The following is a 16,977-nucleotide window of genomic DNA, read 5'->3' on the forward strand; positions in this document are numbered from 1 at the left end:
TATTAATCAAGCAAAGTCGAATAAATGTTCTGTCCACCACTGTAAAACAGTATAATTGTAAAAACTTTTTTGGCACTCTGTTTCTGCATTTTTTCCAAGGAATTTCAAAGCCTTTCTACAGATCTTTCTCATCAGGGCTACAGCTAGCATGACACCAAGGTCATGTCCTCATTACTATTTCTGGGAATCTTTGGGTTTCATGTCATTAAAGAGGTACTCCAGCAATTCAGTATGGAATGTCCATAAGGTTGGGCTGCTAAACAGAGACAGATTAAAGACAGATTAAAACAAAAAATTGAAGAAGCAGCGACCGAGATAACCTAACTTTTAGTCCTTAGTATGGATCAAGATCCAAAAACATTGGATCCTGCATTTCCCATACTGCAACCATTATTGTCTTTTCAGTAGACCCTCCCTCCCTGGATAATACCCATGTTGTTCAAACTCCAAGCCCAATATGAGACGACCCTGATGACATCGTCAGGGGTTATTTCTCAGACTTCAGAAAGCTCCCCCAGAGCCACAGAAGACATTACATAGCTTTTTTTTCACAGGCTGTGCGGTAGTCCTCATTACAGGTAAACACAACTTAAATATAAAATCTGTTAGTCGACTCCTGTCAGAGAAATTTAATAGTATAATTACACACATTACATGTGTGGGGTTTTTTTTTGGGGGGCTAACTCTGATATTATTTATACTAAATAGATTTAAGGTTGACCAAAAGTAGGCAACAAAATAAAAGGCCCTTAGTCTACACAAGAATTATATATTGTACTGGTAAATATAAGCACATAGGCCAGAATGTAGAACGATAAAAATTTGCAGATCATATAATTAGCAATTAAATTAATAAATAAGACTTCAAGAAATTTGGTGATTTTTTTTAAATACTAAGAAAGGTTTTGTTTGGTCGTTAGTCAGAAATGACTTAGATGGGTGGGGTTTTCATTTTAAATTCATCATCTTAAGTTCATTTTAAGTTCAACGTCAGAGCCCTGGGACTCGCAAAGCTAAATGGAATGTGGCCAGTATTTAATGTGGTCATTAATTGCACCTGTATAAGAAAAGAGAAAAAAAACAGCATCAAACACATTAAATAACTCTAAACTGAACAACAGGGTATGGTCCCATTAGGTAAACTGTGGTGGGAATTAGCATCCAATGAATAAATACATAATTAACTGTTAAAAAATTGCCAAACTCAACTTGATTTCATGATCTTCAACAGTGGGCAGAGTTTCCATCCACTGAGACTATGAGATGTGACTGAATGTTCCAGAAAAAGCTAGTAAGTGGACATGAATTTTTTTGTTTTTTGGCCAAACTATTGTCTCCAACATCAAGAATGAATGTCCTGCTCACAAATAAGTAAAGAAATAAAAATTTAAGAAAATGAGGTTGATAGAACTATGAAAGGGACAAATTTAACATTTAATCATTACGTAAATTAAAGTTTAAGAGGTTAAAGAATAGTTAACAACATTCTGAAATAAATATTAGATGAAAACACACCAAAATAAATTAATTGTATTCTGTATGAAATTTAGAATATGAATCACTAAATATACTGGCATCAAGTGAAAAATAATATCAGAAGTCCATATAAGCTGTGTATATTTTTATTGATTCAGAAAATATACACAAATATCATAGTAATAAAGTTGAAGCATGGTAAAGAAATGTACAGGACATCAGTCAGCTCCTTCGCATCAGTGACATCTGTCCATCCTGACAGGTCTGGGTCGCAACACTCCTCAGAATATTAGCAAGAACCTTTCTGTCATTGCCTGCCGCGGTGGAAACCAAAACTCACACTTCTGGCAGACTCTAAAGGTTATTGTTTCACTATTTGCCCCAGGGCTCTCAGGAGGTAAACAGTACTCTTCTCTCCAGCCACATCCTTAAACAATCTGTCACATTCTGGCAAAAGGTATCTACACATTTTACATGTTTTATTAAACAAGAAAAAGCAAACGTAAAGAGCAAAATTACAAATGTAACACCAGACTTGTTCACCACCAAGATCTTATAACTTTCTCAAGTCTTTTCATACCTGGAGTTACAAGCTGGACTAAGGCTTTATCATATCGTACAATCCTCATGGCTCTCCCTTCATCCTGTCCTCAACGCAAAGCTGTCTTATCCCTCTTGCTTCTCTTTTTACATTCAATGAGCATGTTTTCCTTGTCCAACTCACCTAGGTAAGACAAACTTTTAGTTGAAAGGTCATCGCATCAGGGACAGATCTTCTGTCATAATTTGTGGATGACTCAACAGTCACTTTTCCATCCTCTGTCTCTCCGTTTCTCAGACTCTCTAAAGCAAAGCTGAAGGCAAAACGAATACTTAAGACAATAACACACAGACAGACACTGACATTTACTGACAAAAAGCAGACTTGCTATCCACAAATTCACTGCAGACTCTCTCAGTCATTCCCTCCCTCCAATCTCCCTCTTGGTCCATTTTTAAGCATTCTCCTGTCTCATCTGTTATAGGCCTAAATACACTTTTGTTTTGTGTTCATCTTCATAGTTGTTTACATATTCATTTATAATCAAGAACACCATAAGCAGCGGATGTAGCTCTCAAACGTTAGCAGGTTGATAGTTGATTTTTTTTAATTTAATTTAAACACAGGTGTAAACCACAGAATAATTGAAGTTTAGTCCATTTTGTGCACTTTGATGTTTTTTGCAAGTTGAGCCTCTGAGTCGATGGGCAGGTGAATATGAGTGAAGAAGGGGCGGGACCTGTGTGTTGTTTCACCCCCTTCCTCCTCCGGCTGCACCCCGAAGAGCAGTACCAACCAGTTCCAGCCAAGAGTCTGTTTGTCTCACTGGTTTTCCATCATTTCAGCATTTCTTTAACACTGAGCATGCTCACACAGCACTGACAGACACACGGATGCCCTCTTCCCCCTTTTAAGGGCCCGCAATGCCTCTTCCTCCTCCTCCTCCTCCTCCTCCTCCACTCATTCATGTTTTCATTCATCCATTTGAAAAGTAAGGGGCATTTGATACCCTGCAGCTGCTGAGCCACAAGAGACAAAACAAGGAAAAGAAATATTAGTTTTGTGGTTATTTGAAGGATAAGACTGGAGATATTCTATATTTTTGTCTGTCAACAAGTCCCATGAAATAACTAAAATCAAAAATGTGTTAGTTCCCTCCTTTGTCATTTGTACATACTTAAAAACGGTTCACGAATAAAGTTTCATTTAAAAAAAAAGGCTTAAATAACTGGTATTTTTTAGCAAATGTTACCCAAACATGAGTAAAAAGTGTATTTGTTTGGGGAGTATTTCCATCAGCACATTTGATCTGCTAGTGTTTTCAGCAGCTGGATGGTCTATGTAGGATCGAGAGAAAATAAAATACAGTAGGTGTGTTTCCACCGCAGGAACTTTCCCTGTTTTTTTTTGGAGTTTTGCCTCCAAAAAAGGTCCCTGCTCAAGTCGAAGTACCTACTGAAGATTCAGGAACTTTTGGGATGGACCTGAAGCACTGAACATTGCTGATCGATATAAACCCAGCATTTAAAAAAACTCCCAACTGGAACATGTTGTACTGCGTGTAGTTTGTGGCCGACAAAAATCAGGTTGGAGGAGCCCAAGAAAATTTTACAACCAATGGACCAATGACGAAGTCCAGGCTTTGTTGTCCATTTTTGTACAAATGAAGTGAAGAGGCGTGCGCTGCGCTTTTGATACATCAGCAGTTCAATGTCCCTAATCTTCCCACGGCTTTGACCCTGCTGTGGCAACGCAATTCATAATGTGCTGGAGGAACTTTTACCCCTGAGAAAGTTCCTGGACATTAGTTCTTGGGAAATTAAATTTCCTGGAACTTTTGTCGGAACAGCACCTAGTGTGTATTCATCGTAATGAAGGAACATGTCACCTAGTGCAATGATGTGGCTCACGGATGTGTTTTTAATAGTTTTTGGACAACAATGGAGTTATATGGCACAGAGGAAGAGGATGTAAATACGATGCTTTTCATGGGATTTGTTGACAATAAGCAAAATACAGAGTATTACCACACATATCCTTTAAATGCAGGATATTACAAAGTGGAAATTTCTTTACTGAAACAACTGTTTATTGTTGTATTGATATAATGTTCACTGTATTGGAGTTTGTTTTTCAGGTGCTGTAAATTAATTTTTTGTTTTTTTACATTTCCCAGAATGACTTTCTGGGTTTATGGCCATCTTAATAAAGTAAGTGAGCTAGCCAACTGGTTTGTGAACACTCAATTACATGATCACACATGTATTTTGTGCTCCCACAATATATGTTTGTGGCTCCATTCCATTATGAGGCTGCATTTTATTTGTTTGATTGTCTGAAACTGAAACCTAAAGAGAGATTAAGACTGCAAGTGTTAAATGTTGTACCTCTTGTCCTCTTTTTTGTTCACTTATTTTAAAAGCAGTACCTCATATCTGCCTATTTAAACTCAACTTAACTGCTTTGATTTTATCACTATTTGGTAGTGTATTTTATTTATCATTGTTGCTTTGAATAACTGCTTTTGAATAACTATTGAATATCAAAAATTTCTCTCTGTACTTGGATATGAAGGAAGTGGGGTCGGGGGTAATTAAGGACAAAAGACTTAGCTGTTTAAGCAGGCTGTGAGTGTGTGTGTGTGTGTGTGTGTGTGTATGTGTGTGTATATGTGTGTGTGTCATGCATGTCCATACCTGCCACTGACCTGCAGGCCAGCCAGGATGAACTCACTTTGCCAGATGTTCAAATGGCACACTGACCTGAGTATGGAGGGAAAGATGAGAAGTCTAAAGTAGAGCAAAGGGAGAAGACAGAATCCCAAAGGATACACTATATTTAAAATTTGAGCTCTTCCATGCCCACCCCCTGTGACCTTTCTCAGTTCTGATTTGCGACCCGACTTTAATTCTTTGTGTTCTTTGGTCAGAATGTCGCTATTTGTGATCAGTTAGCAGTATCCCAGAGGTTTTCCTCTCACAATGGTTGCTGCTATCATTAAAAAAAATTCAGATGACAGGTAGACCCACAAAGAAACAGAAGCACACAAATTGATTAAAGGTTTGGAGCGGGAGAAGAAGGCTTATTAACTGGTACAGTCAGTCTACTGAATAGAACTGAAGTTACACCTCAGTCAGTCTGGACATTCAGAATGGCTTCTGTCACTGCTGCAGGTTGCAGACCTGATCCCTAATGAAAGGAGGAAGCATTGGAGAGAGTCCAATTACAAATTAGAAAGAGGCTGTGGGACAAAAGAATCCTGCCTTGGCATATTAGTCTATTCTGTTTTTATATCATATCAAACTTAAACTGCACAGTTACAGAAACTCTTCACATCAATATCCTGGTGGTAATTATGAGTAGATTATGTTTGAATATTTTCCCAGCTCCAATATTTCCAATTTGGCATCATGAATTACAAATTTGTGTCACTAAACAGTGTCAGCTGTCCAAGGTTATGAAAATCCTTCTGATCCATTTTAGTCACAAAAAGGCAATTAATGCTACATAAGAAAAGAGGGGAATCTCTGCTGCAGTGTATTTATGGCTCAGTTTCACAAATTCTAAAATAAAAGGACCAAGGGAAGCTGTACCTACAGTAGGTGCAGCGGTGCTTTGAGCTACATGCTAACATCAGCATGCTAACGTGCTCACAATGACAATGTTAACGTGATGATGCTAAGAGGGCATCGTGTTTACCAAGTTCACCATCTTAGATGAGCATCTTAGTGTGCTAACATTTGGTAATTAGAACTGAACCCAAGGGACAGCTGAGAATGATGGGAATGGCATTAGTTTTGCATTTGGTCATTAACCAAAGTATTGGTCAAATTCAATTTTGATCTGATGATGGTGCTAAATGAAAAGTCAGGAGATCATCAAAGTTATTACAGTTTATCCTGAAGTGCAATTGGATGTTTATACAAAATTTTATGTCTATGAGATTTAAAAAAAACAAAAAAAAAAACAAGTGAAACTCGAGGTGCTTGCTAGGGGAAGAATCAGGATCACCAAAGTAATCAGGATACGTTTTCTGGGAACCATGACTGACGGCATAATTTCATGGCAAACCATCAAACAGTTACTGAGACACTTCAGTCAGCAATGAGATGTGATCAGTCTCTCTAAATGCTAGGTTAATGAAATGCTCCAATTGTAAAGCAACTGATGTGCATAAAATTTGCACCAACTCCCTTTAGAACAAAGTCTCACAGAACCTTTCAAGTCCCAATCTTCCTACCTGTGATGCAGTAATGCGTGATTGGTCAAGGCGTGCAGTGAGGTCAGAGGAGGAGACATTGGCGGGGGCCCCGCGATGAAGCCTCATGGCCACCTTCCTCTCTCGCTCGGCTCGTTCTGCTCTCCCCGCCTGAGGGGAGCGGTTACCTGCACACACACAAAGACACACACACTTGGGATAAAAGCTTTAATGCTGTTACACTTATTACACCAAAACCAAACAACAGGCTGACCTGACTGCTGGACACCACGTGTGGCCGGATTAGAGGGAGCAGCGTCTGCCTCGTTCCTGACTCTGTTAGCTGCTGAAGGGTTTGGACCAGGCGGCAAAGCTCGACCACCAGCTCCTCTTTGGCCCACTCCTGCTCGCTCCTCCCCCTCTTTTCCCTCCCTCCTCTCCCTCTCTCCATCCTCTGCTGCCCTGCTAGCCCCCTGAAACACAGAGGAACAGTAGAGATGGGAAAGGACGGAAACATAGTCCAAAAGATTTTAACCAGCAAATCAGAATTCGTTTGCAAAAACAAGACACTCACAAACTTCAGCATGTTCCAGTCAAAGACGTAGTCGTAGGAGAAGCCCTGTCTGTGGAAAAGGTTCCTGAAGAGCTGCCTCAGATAAGAGTAGTCTGGCTTGTCATCGAACCGCAGGGAGCGACACAAGTTCAGGTAAGTGGAGAACTCAGCTGGGAAACATAAAAGAAAGAAGTGGATTTTAAGCAAAGACAGGTGAAGTGTTGAACCTTTTGAGAAAAAATGTGACAGAAATATTGCAAAAGCCCTCTTTAAATTGGCATTTTTACTTTTATCACGTTGTGTTTCTTTCTATATTACATCCTACCGCTGTTGTGAAAATCACATCTTTACTCACAGGGGTATCCCTTGCAGAGCACCTCAATGGGGGTGGACATTTTTTTCTCGCTGATGCGTTCATACTTCTGCCTCTTGGTGGCGGCCTTGAGCCCCTGCCAGGGCAGAGAGCCCAGGTTGAAGTACATGAGAACGTAGCCTAGAGACTCCAGATCATCTCGCCTCGACTGCTCTGTGGAGGACAAGAAAGAACAGAGAGAGAGGAGAGAATGAAATGGCAGAAAAGTTTGCGAGGGGAGAAGAAAATGGAGCGAAGGAGACAAAAAAAGAGGCAGAAGGAAAAAGGAGAAGGAAGGGGCCGAGGGAAACATATTCTTCTGACACTCTGCTGTGAACACACACATAAACCACGGTAGGTTTAGCAGAACACACACATTCACACCTACACAGATATCTAGGCCAACCTCTGTGTGAGCTGTCTTACCAATGCCCAGATGGGTGTTGATGGAGGCATAGCGGGCGGTGCCGGTGAGGTTCTTATTCTCACGGTAGGGGATGTGCTGGTGTGTTCGGGCATCACGGTATTTCTTGGCCAGGCCGAAGTCGATGATGTAGACCAGGTTGCCCTTCTTACCGAGCCCCATCAGAAAGTTATCGGGCTTTACATCTCTGTGGATGAAGTTCTTGGAGTGGATGTATTCAATCCTACTGATCTGCAGCAGTGAGACAGGGAAGAGGCTTTAGCTGGGATTAAAGGAGAGTTTTGGTGGTCTCACACGTCCCATTAAGAGAAAATGGAATTCATAAGATTATGCCATGATTTTTTAGATTTAGTCCAACAGCAAGCCCCTGGAACATTTCATGTCAGTATGCTATGACAGTCAATTTACAGAGACTTGAACCTGGCTTGAGCCATGAAATTAATCATGAGGAATGTTTGTTTGCCTTAAAGGTGTACAGCAGTTTAGCACTGCACTTTTGTAAAGTCAGAGGGCTCACAACGGACAGATTTTAAAAAGAAATGGCCAGAATTGAAGCAGTAGAAGGCGTAATATCCTGAGCTGAGTGTGGTTTAATCTCCAAAAACACTGGATCCTACGATTCCCGTAATGCTACTAAACAGGGTCTTTTGTCAGACCCTCCCTGTCGGGTAAATGCCCATGTCCTACACCTCAAATTCTTAACACACGACTTCTGTTAAAAATGTGGGTCTCAAGCCCAGTTCCAGATACCCTGATGACAGGATCAGGGTTATTTTCTCAGGTTTTAGAAAGCTCCCTTCACAGCCACTGTTTCCACAGGTTCAGTATGACTCGATGTAACAAGTAAACTGAGCTTCATGTATAAAACAAATGGTGTGGCCCTTGTCACAGTTACATACGTTTCATGTAACAATTCATGTTGCCATCAGGGATTGTTTTAAAAATCAAAAAAAGATGGTCTGACATCCAAGACTTGACAGTTGACTACCAAAATGCATTCTATGAATAACTTACTATTAAAATCAAAGCCAGATGACAGAATTAAATGGATGTACAATGAAAAGGATGGTGTTTCCTGCATTTAAAAGACTGCCCTTAAGCAGTCAACCACGATATCTCAGATGTCCTTGATTTTTTTCAAAACAGTCCATGCTCAAACTGCATTACCACACTACAGATACAAAAGAGAGGGAAACAAAATATTTACAGTGATGGATTACCTCTCCGTTTCACATCTTTCCAAGCAGTTTTTCATAGTATGTTATATGGAGGTCAATGGTTGCGTTTACAGCAGGAAATTCATCTAAAATCATCTGTTGCGGCGTGCTTTAGAAAAGGGTAATATTCACTCAGTTGTATAGTATATGCAGTTGGAGGATATGGCCCTTTAAATGAACTAAAACCACCCAGAATGGAATAAAATTGAAAAACTGATGTCTAATCTGATGTTTGACAATGTAAAAATTCAAATCTCTCTTTTTTCAGGTTTTTTAGATTAGTTAGGACTTTGGCATCTAACAAACAGATACTCAATTACCTTTACTGGTCTTGACTGGTAGAGATGCGACACTGGCGGTCTTTATAGTCCTGCAGTTATAGCGCGTTTGATCTAAGCCTGAAAGTGAGTTTCAAAGGCCACAACTCTCATTGCCCAGTGAAATAATAGTCGAGTCACTGGTATTGATCAATAACCCTGTCAGCCTGTCTGCAGATAGGGGTCATCTTATGTTACGGGACAGTTAAAAGAGGTCACAGTGGCCAAGAGAGAACGGGACGAAAGAACAAATGCACCAGTTGTAGAGTAAAGAATGACATGACGAATTAAAAAGTCTCATTAAAGACACTGCAGACTGACCTGCAACAAAGATTCGTGTCCTAGGTTGGAATTGACTTTTATGGAGGAGCTGAACGGTTAGAGATAGTGAGGGGATAAGCTTTGTCTCGAGCCAGGAAACAAGCTACCGAGGTTTAGATGAGAATTATTCCCTGTATTCAAATGATCCATTTAGTTGTAGTCTAAAAATAGAGACATGCTTTCATTGAAATCTGTATAACTTCACAGCCTGAGGTTGACTTCGGTGCATTGTGTGCGAACAAAGGTGAAAGCTTAGACAGCCGTAGTCCCTTTAAATACATTTGGAACTGCATCATTTAATTTGCACCTTTCAATGATCTATTATTCTGTTTATCTATTTTTTCTCAGCCTTTGGGCCTTGAGGAACCCTTTCATAACTACCCAATAAACCGATTATGGGCTCAGGATCTCAGAAAAAACCCTGATGAACTATTATGTTTTACAGTGTGGACAGCAGTCAGTCAGTCTGCCTCACCATCTGGTCGGCCAGCAGCAGGACTGTTTTCAGACTGAACTTGCGGGAGCAGAAGTTGAACAGGTCCTCCAGGCTGGGGCCCAGCAGCTCCATTACCATCACGTTGTAGTCGCCTTCTGCGCCGCACCACTTAATAGAGGGGATTCCCACTGTTGGGAGGGGAGGGAGGGGAATCAGAGGGTTAGTAGATAGAGTAGTGCATCATAACACAGGGTGGAGATATTCCTGTATATACAGGTTATAATTCACCAATTTTTACAGAAGCACAACTTTTTCACTGCTTTATTAGACGATTACAATATTTTTAGATATTTCAACAGTTTCTCATTTACTTGTAGCTAAGTGTTTCAACCATTTATCTATTAGTTTAAACTAACTGTTTCAACTGTTTCATTAATTTTGGCTGTCTAGTTTAACCATTTATTCATTACTTTAAGCTATGTATTTGTCTTTGCTTCTCTGCTTTCTTGTATAACTATTATATGTTACGATTTTATTAATACTATATAAGTAGTAGTGATAGTAACATAGCTACCACTATATCTTACATTGCTTTATATTAGTTGTATCAGTGTATAATAATGTTATATTAGTACTATATTGTTATTATTAGTTTTTATGACATTATATGCTACACATACTGTATAGAGTGTGTATGTTAAATACACTGCACATATATTATACATAAAATTATGTAACTTTAATATGTTGTTATGTATATTGTGGTTATTAATCATACTTTACCTATAATTGTATTATAAATAGTACACATTTCATGGCCGCTGGACTTACACTACTGGATTTCACTTAGTCTAAGGTACTGTAATGTATGTATTGTATATAGATTTTTAAATGTCATCTCTCTAATTTCCTAAATTTCTTATTTTGTTTTGTTTCATTCAGACGGACTTTATCTGTTTCATTACATCTCAGTCTTCTGCTGTGATGCTGTAACGTGGATTTCTCTCTGGAGATCAATAAAGTCTTATCTTGTCTTATTTTATACAATATCTGTTAATTCCATCATTAACATGCATGAACTAAACGCCCCTCAACACCTCTCAAAGAGCCGTGACTACACCTCAGTGCTACTGAGTAACCATTAATATCTCTTAACAACCCTAAACTGATGTTAAATAATCTTTAACTCCAGCCCAAGATGTCTCTGTGCCCTGGAATGACCCTGAATGCACTTCATACGCCCTTAAATGTCCTGAAATTCATTCCAAGGTCTCAAAATGCCCTGCAATGCCTCCTAAATAACTGTAATCTTTGTTAATACCCCTAAACAACTGTATCTACCCATCAGCAGCCCATATATCCCTTAGCGCACCTAAAACTCTTCGATGCCTCTCAGTGCCCCCTTGTAAAACTTTCAAAATCCCTGAAAAACTCTTTGGTGTATCTCACCTCCACCCTGCATCATCTTGTAGAATTTGCTCTCAATATGGAGCTGTGGATGTTTGGTCTTAACGCATTCCAGTTTGATGGCTACTTCCTCTCCTGTAGCAATGTTAGAACCTGATGGGAGAAACAGCAGTGATGCAGTTACAGTATATCGGCAGCTTCTGACACAGCCAGGGTCTCTGGATCTGTGAAATTTAAGCGTGAGATCTAGTAATCACAAAAAAAGGAGATTCTCACCGAGGTAAATATCTCCAAAGGATCCACTCCCTATCTTCCTCCCAAGGCGGTACTTGTTCCCCACCCTCAACTCCATGGCTCCTGAGCGTTTCAACTCACTGAAGGCATAAAAAGCACACACGCAGATACAAACACACACAAAGTTGTCATCAATCATTGGTGATCAATAGAGTAAAAGGACACTGTGGTGCAAAGCTGCAGACTTAAGACTAAAAGCTATGTGCCCTGGGAAGACTTTATCATGAAAGAAGATGAAAGTGGAAGCTTGGGAAAAAAATCCACCAGAGAGATGAGAAAGAATGAAAAGTGCAAATTACTGAGTGGAAACAGTGGTGTAGTGCAGCCTGAGTTGAATCACTGGAACTAGGAAGGAAAACGTTGCTCATCTCCAGCCATAAAGTGACTTGATGTGGCTAAATGCACAGTGGAAGCAAAACATTTCTCAGTACATAAGATCCAATTCAACAACCCTGCCCCTATCAGCCATGTTTTCTTGAGTTGGAGTCATTACACCTTCAGAGGGCGTGATAATAAATTCTGGTATCTCAGAGGACAACAATGTAGGCCACTGAAGTGTTTATAAAGTGCACGGGGAAAAGGTGGGAGCAAAGAAGAACAGAGCATGTAATGGTACAACATGATTTATTCAGAGCTGGATCAGCATCTCACACACTCTTCCCAAAGCTCGTCAAGGGAGTCTGGTCCTTTGTACAAGAGATTTGCATAAACTCCCAATTCCTGACTGGAGTCCCCTGACAAAATTCGAATGAGTCATGTTTTCCTGACCCAAGCTCCAGCTGTCTGAAGAGCCATGAAATAAGGTCTTAAAAGCGGGAAATGACTGAAGGCGTTTCGACAGAGGTTACACTTTAAAAGCCAGTTTGACATTGCACTAAACGCTGACTAAGTTTTTTTTTTTTTTTTTAGTCCTGGCTGCAATGGAGACCTAAATACAGCCCATCCACATACACAGTGCAGGGAAAATAAGGCAGTAAGCCACTGCTGCACAATACCAAAGCCTTTTACCTCAGGTTTCACCAGCTCATTTCCTCTCTCAGCCTCCAAGGCTGCTATAATGTCAATGTTAAAAAACTGAGAGGCACTCTTGCTGCAAAGGACTGCAAAAAACAGGCAAGACTCGATATTGCCAGAGAGAATATTTCATGCCGTTGCCCCAGATACCACGAGAGAGGAAAAGGGGAAGGTGCTGAATTCAAAAACACACAGTTCATCCCTCACTGCCCATCAAACGTGGTAATAATTCCCATAACCGCACCCTCTTTACAGGACATCTGTACAAGCGCACCCTCCGCCCCAACACGACTCTACATGGAATCTATTTGTCTATCGCAAACCGCCTCACACACACACAAGCCTCAAGACACCTCGACTAGCCAACGTACACCCCCAACCCACCTCCTCCTCACCGGGTTGTGTCAGGCTTCGTGGTAGCCCGGCTCTGTCTCACTCAGGACCCTGGACAGCGACGCACCCACGCGGCTTCGGACGGCTCATAACCTCGGGGATCCGTGACCTGAGCTCCCAGTACCGAAAAAAAGACGCCTCATCTAAAAGAAAAAAAAAAAAAAAAACGGGGAAAAAAAAAAGAAAAAAGGAAAAAAACCAATACAGCTGATCCGAGCGGTGCCGAGCCCTGGGACTCTGGTAGATTCCTACTGTCACGATATTTTTTCTTTTTTTTTTTTTTTAGGAAAAACGCCGAAACCAGACACTGAGGTCCATCTCTCTCTCTCTCTCTCCCCCCTTACACACCCCCGCCCAGCCCTCTCTCGGCGGTTTACACCATTGACAATATCAATGATGTCATCCACAGACTCGCAGAGGTGCCCGGATTGTCTTAAAGCCGCCGCGCCTCTGCCGGTTTATCGCAGGCATGAATGAAGCGCACCGAGCCACCAGCAGGACCCAAACCGCTCACTTGGGGCTGCTGCGTGTGTTCACACCGACGCGGTATTCTCACACTAATTCTGAAAGTACAGTGCGGGAATAAAAAGAAAAGAAAAGGAGAATTATTGCATGGACAGGTTATACTACTTGTCAATATACGGGAAGCAAAATGCTCATGGATTAGCCTGTGTATGGGGAAAGTGTAACCTGCCCCCTTCCTACCACAACTACTTACTTTATACCTCACACATTTTTGAAAATGTTTACATTTGGTCATAGGGCAGTTTGAAGTGGAATTGCAGACTTGTTCTATTATTTAGTATAACAGCAATGACCATCAAACGGGAACCCCACGACGAAAACTACTGACAAAGATTAGATTTTGGAAGACTCAAAGTAAATGGTTGAGTGAAATACATTTAAGCAGTATCACAGCCGGGAGTATCATTTTAAAGGAAATTGAATGGGGGAATTAATCAGGAAAAGTATGCCAATACAGAGTGGAGGCGACTTTATCCCACTCTAATGGTCACAAAAGAGCCTGTAAGTGCTTAAATTAGCCTAATTTAGGCTAACAGCCTCAGAAGGCTAACAGCCATTTAATTTCACGTCTGCTGAACTGAAAAAAAACACACACTCAGATATTTTTGTAAGCATCCATTAGTTTTTGCAAAGCTATGCATTAGCCTACCTAACATGCTGACTGCGTGTGTGAGAAGGCAAAGTGAGGAAGACATCATATGCGGTGCCAGAAAAGAAATGCTAGCTTAAGGCCTAGTCCACACATACACGGGTATTTATTAAAACGGGGGTTGTGCTCCTTCGTTCTTTAAAAAAAAAAAAAAAAATCCCGTCCGTGCTCTCTAGAGCATGCCAAACCAACAGGCTGCGATATAACTTCAAAGCCATGCAATGCCCAAAAAAAAAAAAAAAAAGAATTAGTTTCTTAGGCCAACAGTTTAGGCCAACAGTAATGGCGCATCGAGGTGGGGGGGGGGTCGTATGTGTAGACCGATAGTGGAGTTATTCCTCAATATGTATGTAAACTTGTAAAAAGTCCTGCTAGCAAGGGTTTAAACCAGCACTAGTTTGGCTACGTCTGCCATGGCACAAAATTGCCATATACAAACAAAGGAAAGTGCATGTCACAATGTTTTACAGTTAGATCTTAAAACATATTTTAGTGAGGAAGTTTTACTTAAAGAGAATAATTTGTTATTAATATTTAGCAAACACAATTTCTCCAACAATGAACAATATATCATTAATTTGCTCATTATTTTAGCCAAATTTTACATTCATAAAATGAAATTCTAAAAGAAATGACCATCCTATATATTTAAACAAACAGATCTAAGCTTGTATCTTCCAACTCTAACAGATCTAAAAACTTGTAGTAAAAAATGTTTTAAAAACCTATTAATTTATGCGAGCTCTTCAACATTATACCTAATCAAGTAGACATCCTGCGTGTGCTCATATGTACCTTATGTATATCTAATTTTTGCTTTTACTTATTCCGGCTGTGTTTGCTTTTGTCATGGAACTAAATAACAGACCGTTGTACTAAGTTTCCTGACATTTTTTATTTCCAAATTGTATTGCTCAAAAACATTTCTCAGTGAAAGTCACCCAAAGGAGATAGGGGCGCACACTCTGACATCACAAGCCAAAAACTGTGTTAGCCTTGTCCGCACTCATACGGATATTTTTGCAAAACGGAAAAATTTCCTGTACATTTAGGGCCCTCATCCACACGCAAACGGTGTTTTCGTTCAAACTGAAATCTTTTTTTTTTTTTTCAACGTCGTTGTAAATGGCAGATTCTCAAACACTCCGGTTCATGTCTATCCGTGAGGGTGTGGACGACCGTTAAAATTTTGGAGGGCGATGGCGTCACACCTACATTCACGCATGCCCATTGTTGATTTGTGTAATCCGCATGCGCTTGAAACAACGACACCCACAGTGATGGGAACGTACCGGCTTCTTTAGCTTTTGACAAGCACTGGCATCCACAAGTTTACAACGTAACCTGACATTGCTGCACCACTTCACTGCCACGCCCAACCTTACTTGGTCCACAGCGTCCGCGGTTTAAAATCCGCCAGAGACGACGGTTTTGGATCAGCCCGCTCGGTTTTTCTTGGGCTTTTCACCACTCGGATTGTAACGTGACACTAAGCAGCTGCTCCACCCCGTCGTCCGTCCACACATATGGAACACATTGTACTTTTCTGGTTTCGCCGTAGCACCTTGGGTCGTGCGGCAGGAATAAAGGTGGCGAAACAGATATCAAATAACTATAAATTAATAAATAATTAGCTACTATTGTTTTTGTCTCGCCGTTCATTAAGCATGCTCAGAATGTTCTTCTCTGGTTATTTAACGTATCGTTGAGGTAGACTTTATCGCCACCCACTGGCCCGGCCTGCTTGTTTGGAGTTTTTTTTTTTTTTTGTGGTCTCGCTTGTACAGATATATCTTGTAAAATGAAAGTCGGGTGGACAGATTTAAAAAAAAAAAAAAAAAAAAAACACTGGGAAATATCCGTATGAATTTGTCATTAATATATTCAACGGGAAGAAGTACTTACATTGTGTCTTTTAATATATTTTCATCCGGAATCATTTCCCACACACCCAAAAGCTGCTCTTCTGCAAGCAGCCTACTTCGCAGCACAGAAAACGCTTTACGCGACAGAGGATTTAACACAAATAAGTTGCCGCACAAAATCCACCTCAGTCTGGGTTCGTGGGCCTAAATTACTCTTTCCTACAGCCTTAAATCAAGAGGGAAACCTTCAACTTGAGAAGTTCTTTTCTGCTTTATAATTACCTCCATTACTCATCGTAAAATACAATCAGTTTAAACTAAAAGAAAAAAACGACAGCAGAATAGGATGTACAATCAGGGGCTGCTCCAAAATAAATGCAGCATTCACACTAACATGAACTTTTCTAGCACTGCAAACTAAACGGTAGATTTTGAATCTCTTTCAGATGCAAGATAAACACTATACTCAAGTCGTGGGGCCATTCACTGTGTATGGAACAGTGCTGCATTGCCAGTCAGTCCTATTGACTTCACTCTCCCACAGCACAGGAATTACATGTGAATTCATGAGATGGTTGGCATTTGAAACAGCAAAGGAAAATGTGCTATGAACACCTGACTTCCTATAGGTCAACTGTGAACACTTTGATCGTGCAGATTAAACAACAAACCACCACAGACTTCAATTCAACCTTTATTATCTTGTTATTTTCTGCTTTAAATTAATTTCCTCTCCTTTTTGTAACATCTGAAACAAATGAAAACATCCTGAACAGGAGTGATAATAAAGACCGACTTAATTTAAATTGATACATAATAACAAACAAACAGTAAAACATATGCAATGTCTTTAACGTGTCTGTAAAACACTGTTCCAGCTCAGCTTGGTATGGTAGGATTTGGCATCTTAACAGAAATGCCTTCAGTTGGTTGCTTCGTCTTAAAAACAAAATATCATTCTCTTATTGCATTTGACAGAAGAAAAAAAAAATACA

At 40.3% G+C, this 16,977-nt stretch overlaps 1 protein-coding gene across 8 annotated transcripts; it reads right to left on the reverse strand.

Moving 5' to 3' along the window:
* Positions 1-1,638: 1,638 nt before the first annotated feature.
* On the reverse strand, positions 1,639-15,794 carry csnk1e (casein kinase 1, epsilon). 8 transcript variants are annotated; one of them, XM_040135507.1, is made up of 11 exons: positions 15,503-15,794; positions 11,519-11,616; positions 11,285-11,395; positions 9,875-10,023; positions 7,547-7,775; positions 7,124-7,294; positions 6,790-6,938; positions 6,490-6,688; positions 6,258-6,403; positions 4,725-4,779; positions 1,639-3,036 (listed from the first exon to the last, which is right to left on the reverse strand). In XM_040135507.1, exons 2-10 carry the CDS (start codon positions 11,592-11,594, stop codon positions 4,747-4,749), a joined length of 1,263 nt encoding a protein of 420 aa, XP_039991441.1. In that variant the 5' UTR covers positions 11,595-11,616; positions 15,503-15,794; the 3' UTR covers positions 1,639-3,036; positions 4,725-4,746. The 8 variants fall into 8 exon arrangements, with proteins under 8 accessions (XP_039991441.1, XP_039991440.1, XP_039991439.1 ...); XM_040135506.1 differs by having other exon boundaries at positions 1,639-3,033; positions 4,714-4,779; XM_040135505.1 differs by having other exon boundaries at positions 4,714-4,779.
* Between the last annotated feature and the right edge of the window lie 1,183 nt (positions 15,795-16,977).

This window comes from Xiphias gladius, chromosome 9 (genome assembly GCF_016859285.1).
Source record: "Xiphias gladius isolate SHS-SW01 ecotype Sanya breed wild chromosome 9, ASM1685928v1, whole genome shotgun sequence".
Classification (NCBI taxonomy): domain Eukaryota; kingdom Metazoa; phylum Chordata; class Actinopteri; order Istiophoriformes; family Xiphiidae; genus Xiphias; species Xiphias gladius.

Bases quoted from the DNA above. Each gene is read 5' to 3' on its own strand.
- csnk1e (XM_040135500.1), bottom strand. From the start codon at position 11,594: ATGGAGTTGAGGGTGGGGAACAAGTACCGCCTTGGGAGGAAGATAGGG. The intron at 11,396-11,518 runs GTGAGAATCTCC...TTCTCCCATCAG, and splicing joins CTTTGGAGATATTTACCTCG to GTTCTAACATTGCTACAGGA. The intron at 7,776-9,874 runs GTGAGGCAGACT...TCACTGCTGCAG, and splicing joins TGCTGCTGGCCGACCAGATG to ATCAGTAGGATTGAATACAT.